The sequence below is a fragment of the Saccopteryx bilineata genome, chromosome 7, assembly GCF_036850765.1.
Source record: "Saccopteryx bilineata isolate mSacBil1 chromosome 7, mSacBil1_pri_phased_curated, whole genome shotgun sequence".
Classification (NCBI taxonomy): Eukaryota; Metazoa; Chordata; class Mammalia; order Chiroptera; family Emballonuridae; genus Saccopteryx; species Saccopteryx bilineata.
This window is the reverse complement of record NC_089496.1, coordinates 54,092,089-54,098,088: the sequence shown is the minus strand read 5'-3', so window position 1 is coordinate 54,098,088 and position 6,000 is coordinate 54,092,089. Positions and strand designations below refer to the sequence as shown.

The following is a 6,000-nucleotide window of genomic DNA, read 5'->3' as shown; positions in this document are numbered from 1 at the left end:
CTGGCTCCAGCAAGGGGTCACTCAGTCTGCTGAAGACACCCCCCCCCGTCAAGGCACATATGAGAAAGCAATCAATGAACAACTAAGGTGTCGCAATGAAAAACTAATAATGCTTCTCGTCTCTCTCTGTTCCTGTCTGTCCCCATCTATCCCTCTCTCTTGACTCTCTGTCTCTGTAATAAATAAATAAATAAATAAATAAAAAAAAAAATGGGTTGGTGAACCAATACTCCCTTCTAGTCTGTGATGGCATCTAATTTGGGGTTCTCCCGAGGTTGGCTGCTATGCCCAGCCCACCCCCACCCGACCCCGCCTGGCTGACAGTGCCTCCTCCTGGGTGACATCAACTCGACCCTCTTCCCCACTCCCCTCAGCAAAGCACTCAGAGTGCGTGTCCAAATTCATTTTTATTTTGCATACATAGGAAACAGGACCCTATCAAAAGAGAACAGAAAAAGGACCCATGGGTTGTAGAGGAGAAACACACGCAGACGTGGTCCAAATTTCCTCCTAAGCGCTGGCTCGACCAGACGTCCCCCACCAAGAGCACGGGCACGCTCCGTCCACAGCGCGAGCAATTCCCACACAGGGGGTCCGAGTTCTTGGGAGCAGGGTCCTCCCCCTCAGGCTCAAGGGACAACAAACTGTGCCCGACACAAACAAGGAAGTATAAAATTGTTGGGCGCGCTTGAAATCATCCAGTCTCTTCAGACCACCTGCCAGCAAAAAGATACACAAGACTTTGTCACAGACATGTGGCCTCTTCAACCTCACCTGGTCCAGTGGCCCGGGACGGGGGGGGGGGTGGCAGCTCGGAGTGAGCCCCATTATTTAAAAACAGCCAGGGGAGACACTGAAGTGAAAAATGCCACCAAGAGATGACCTGGAGGAAGAGGGACTTCTCGGACCCATGTCATTGTTGTTGGTTGTAAACAGCAAATGTTGTGCTTTGTCGGCTCATTTCACTCAGGACCGGGACGTGGGGAGGTCCTGCGGTCAGGGCTGGGAGGGAGTTCACAGGTCACGGGCGTGGGGTGTGGGGCGGGTTAACTATGCGGCTCTGCGTCAGCCACCAGGTCTAAATCTGGGTCCCAGGACTACATTCTTGGGTGGGCGTTACTCACTACAGAGGAACAGAACCCCCCTGTGCGCTGTCCACAGCCCCAGGGAACGCCCACAGGATCCCCAGGGGAGACGCTTCCGGCATCTCCACCCACGTCTTCATTATTCAAATGCTGGTAGAGCTGTCGGTGAAATCTATTCCGTACTTTGGGAAGACGTCTCCCTGCAGCCCTGAATCTGCCTCCGCAAGCCCCTCTTCAGAGCTGAACACAGGCCCACTGAGATCACAGACCTCAGCCCCGGCCAGCCCAGCCGAAGCCCCTCTTCAGAGCTGAACACAGGCCCGCTGAGATCACAGACCACAGCCCCGGCCAGCCCAGCCGAGGTCCAGCCCGCTGGTCACGCCCTGCCGGGACGCCTCTCTTCAAGGGGTAGAGGCGACTTCTGCTTTGAAAGTGTCCTTTTTCGACACGCAGGGCCAGCGCTGCCCGGTGGCGGGCGTGGAGACCTCTGGTGACAATCAAAGACCAGAGCGCAGCTGGCATTCGGTGAAGGTGCCCACTCAGGTCGGGCCTCAAAGGACAGGACTCCGCGGGGACTTCCATCAATGCACTACAACGCGGGGACACTATGTTTCCCCACGTCGGACCAGGAGCTCCTAAAATGCAGTGTCCCAGTTGGAGGCAAGGAGCAGCCGCCCATGAACGTGGAGAACTTCCCTTAGTGATCTCCGGGTAACTGCAGACACCCCCGGGGCCCGATGCTGAATGTGCGTTTCTTGCGGGCAAAGCTGAGCGCAGTGCCCTGGCCCCGTGGCCAGTGCGGTGGGGCATCTCTCTCATCTCTCGGAAACAATGGAGACAGAAAAGCGTGGAGGGGGCTCCCTGTCCAGCAAACGTCTCTCTAGCGGCTTCTTGAAGAGGAAGACAGACAGGACAAGGGGCCCGTGGGGCCTCGTTCCAGCCAGAGGCCTGGGTGTGGGCTTCCCCGACGGCAGGAGGACTCTGCCCTGGGCAGGCGCCTGGCCTCCCCGGGCGTCCAGCTGTGCTGTCCCCGCACACACCGGCCCTCGCCTGCCTCCCCCTGGCAGTCTGTCCTGAGGAACTGGGCATGCCACCCTAAGGTGTCACCCGGGGGGGACTGTCCACATCCTCCCGGAGCACAGACGGCATCAGAAACGAAGAACACGAGGCGAATTCAAATAGCGGTCACGACGGAAAACCGGAAAGGGAGCGAGCTGTGCTTGCTTGGAAGATTTCAAAGAGGAACTGGCCCTGGGTGGCTCACACGGCCCGTGGGAAGCGAGCGCTGGGGAGGGCAGCGGGGGCGGGAAGCTGCTCCCGTCTCCCCAGCAGCGTCACCCGGGGCTGGCTCCGGGCCGCCCGCCCACTACTTGGCCTTCACCACCTGTTCGTAAGGGGGCGGGGGCGTGTTGCAGTAGGAAGGGGGCGGCGGGTAGGCCAGGTTCCCCTGGGGTGAGCTGGGCTGGACCTGGAAAGCCATGGGCACAGGATTGCCAGCAGGATTCATCCCCGGTCCTCCAGGGTCGGTGTAATAGGGCAGCCCCGGCTGCGGCACTCCTGAAAGACAGACAGGCAGAGGTGAGCAGAGCGAAGCCGGCCCCAGGAGCCGGCCCCAGGGCACGGCCAGGGCGGACAGGACTGGCGACCACTGTCCCAGCCATTCACCCGGCCAACAGGGGCCACGGGCCAGCGCCCAGACCCAGCGGGCACCTGGGTCAGGTACCGAGCAGCGGCTGGCCCCTGGCCTCGGGGACAGGAACAGGATCAGGCCTGGGGCGGGGCGGGGCTCGGTCCTCGGGATGCGCTCTGCGTGGACCTGGGGAGCATGTGCCCAGAGGGCCACCGACATGAGGGCCGTGCGCACTTCAGCGTCAAGGAAACGGGCGGGTGGAGGGTGAGTCAACTCACAGCTGATATGGCCGCCAGAGCCAGTGGACGGACTCCTGGCCAGAATCAGCCCTGGCAGCCCCACAAGCCCGCTGAGCTCAGTCCGCTGAAACACAGCTCAGAGGACGGCCTTTGTCCCCAGAGGCGGGAGGGAGTACCTGTCACCCAGGTGAGCCCAAGTTCAGACGCGGGAGAACCTACTGGGAACGGCAGCCCACGGGCGGGCGGGGGCACTAGGGGGCCTGTCTGTCTGCGTGGCTGGTGGAGGAGGCTCTGTCTACCTGCGTGGGGGGTGGAGGACACTGTCTGCCTGCGTGGCTGGTGGAGGAGGCTCTGTCTGTCTGCGTGGCTGGTGGAGGAGCCTCTGTCTGTCTGCGTGGGGGGTGGAAGAGGCTCTGTTTGCCTGCGTGGCTGGTGGAGGAGGCTCTGTCTGCCTGCGTGGCTGGTGGAGGAGGCTCTGTCTGTCTGCGTGGCTGGTGGAGGAGGCTCTGTCTGCCTGCGTGGCTGGTGGAGGACACCGTCTGTCTGCCTGTGTGGCTGGTGGAGGAGGCTCTGTCTGCCTGCGTGGCTGGTGGAGGAGGCTCTGTCTGTCTGTGTGGCTGGTGGAGGAGGCTCTGTCTGCCTGCGTGGCTGGTGGAGGAGGCTCTGTCTGCCTGCGTGGCGGGTGGAGGACACTGTCTGCCTGCGTGGCTGATGGAGGAGGCTCTGTCTGCCTGCGTGGCTGATGGAGGAGGCTCTGTCTGCCTGCGTGGCTGATGGAGGAGGCTCTGTCTGCCTGCGTGGCTGATGGAGGAGGCTCTGTCTGCCTGCGTGGCTGGTGGAGGAGGCTCTGTCTGCCTGCATGGCTGGTGGAGGACACCGTCTGTCTGCCTGTGTGGCTGGTGGAGGAGGCTCTGTCTGCCTGCGTGGCTGGTGGAGGAGGCTCTCCCAGGCGAGGCTGAGGATGCAGACTGACCCCTGTGTCCGCAGGTAATGCGGAGGGTCCTCTGGCACAGCCCCCTCGCTACAGTTTAAGGGAAGGAAGGTCAGATTCTGTCAAAGACCACGACAGGAAGGTGTCTCCAACCTGCACACGTCAGATCTGAGAACTCCACACACGTGCCCAAGGGAGAATGTAGAACAGAAACCGGAGGCCAGAAAGCACCCGAGGTGTCAGGAGGCGGGGGTGGGGTGGGGTGGGGGGTGGGGGGTTGCCAGCCAGGGACGCCCCTCTGCCAGCAGCGACCTCCTCCCACACCCGCAGGCCCGCCTGGCAGACACCACCTGCTACTCCTCCCTCTAGGTGTGGTCTCGCCCACAGCCTGGGGGCCTGTGTGTCCACAGCTCTCCACCCCCTTGACCACCAGCTTCCCCAGGGCAGAGGTTGTGTCTTATTTATCTCTGGATCCCTTTCTATTTTAGACAAAGAGTTAAAGATGAATAAAAAAGGAGGCTACTGTAACAATCCAGGAGAGAAGCCTCTGACAGGAGAGACAGGGGGAGGAGGAGAGAGGGAGAGAGGAAGAGGGGTTCGGGAGGTGTAACCAGGGCTGGGACGCAGCTGGGGAGGGGGGGGAGGGGAGACCGACCCTGGGGACAGGAGGAGGACACAAGACAAGGACGGCGGACGGGAGAACGCACAGGAGACTGTGGGGATGGGCGGAGGAGCTGTGTCTTGGGGGCACCCGGGGAGGGGAGCTTGTGAGAGGGAAGACGGGGTGGGCACCCCACAAAGCTGAAGGGAGGTAAACACAGGACGGCACCTCGGCAGGGACCACACACACAGCACGCAGGATTCCTTGTCAACGTTTCAGGCACCAGACCCCACCTGCGGAGAGCAAAAAGCTCTCCAGGGGAGGGGTGCAGGCTGGGGGGGGGGGGCAGCTACGAGGGTGCACGCGCCCGTAAGGGTGGGGAACGCCTGGGCTCGTGCACAGGGTGTGGGGACACAGAAACAGGGACGTGGATTTCTAGGGGAGACTGCAGGGACCTCATCACTCTGATCAATACTTGGACCGCGGCCCTGGCCGGTTGGCTCAGCGGTAGAGCGTCGGCCTAGCGTGCGGAGGACCCGGGTTCGATTCCGGCCAGGGCACACAGGAGAAGCGCCCATTTGCTTCTCCACCCCTCCGCCGCACTTTCCTCTCTGTCTCTCTCTTCCCCTTCCGCAGCCAAGGCTCCATTGGAGCAAAGATGGCCCGGGCGCTGGGGATGGCTCTGTGGCCTCTGCCCCAGGCGCTAGAGTGGCTCTGGTCGCAACATGGCGACGCCCAGGATGGGCAGAGCATCGCCCCCTGGTGGGCAGAGCGACGCCCCTGGTGAGCGTGCCGGGTGGATCCCGGTCGGGCGCATGCGGGAGTCTGTCTGACTGTCTCTCCCCGTTTCCAGCTTCAGAAAAATGAAAAAAAAAAAAAAAAAAATACTTGGACCGCACCGCCCAGGAAGGGGCCCGGGCACAGGGGACACCCGGTAAGTTTCTGTGACACGGGCACTAAAAGCGGCGGGCAGCTGTCTGGTCAGGCACCGGGCTGTGGGCAGCGAGACCCGGGCTCTCCCAGCCGGCGGCCTCAGCACCAAGTGGAGCTGCCACCGGGCTCCTCCATCCTCAGAGAAGAGACGGTCACAGATGACAGCAAAATGGTGACACGGAGTGACCAAGCCAGCTAGCTGGTCAGGGAGTCACTGTGGTGGGGACTTGACACACGAAGGTGGAAAAATCCGGAAAACTTGTCACTCAGAAGCCAAGAGGACGCCAGCTCCACCTCCCCCCCCCCAACGGGGCAGGGGGCTGGGCAGGGGGCTGGGCGGGAACACTCTCCCCCCCCACGGGGCAGGGGGCTGGGCGGGAACATTCCCCCCCCCACGGGGCAGGGGGCTGGGCGGGAACATTCCCCCCCCCCACGGGGCAGGGGGCTGGGCGGGAACATTCCCCCCCCACACGGGGCAGGGGGCTGGGCGGGAACATTCCCCCCCCACACGGGGCAGGGGGCTGGGCGGGAACATTTCCCCCCCCCACGGGGCAGGGGGCTGGGCGGGAACATTCTCCCCC

At 62.5% G+C, this 6,000-nt stretch overlaps 1 protein-coding gene across 1 annotated transcript in view; it reads right to left on the bottom strand.

Moving 5' to 3' along the window:
• Positions 1-388: 388 nt before the first annotated feature.
• Positions 389-6,000, bottom strand: part of VOPP1 (VOPP1 WW domain binding protein) — a 47,636-nt gene continuing 42,024 nt past the window's right edge. The window contains exon 5 of the mRNA XM_066239440.1: positions 389-2,642. Within this exon, the coding sequence (XP_066095537.1) occupies positions 2,452-2,642 (191 nt within the window). The 3' untranslated portion in view covers positions 389-2,451. The remainder of the gene's footprint in view (positions 2,643-6,000) is intronic.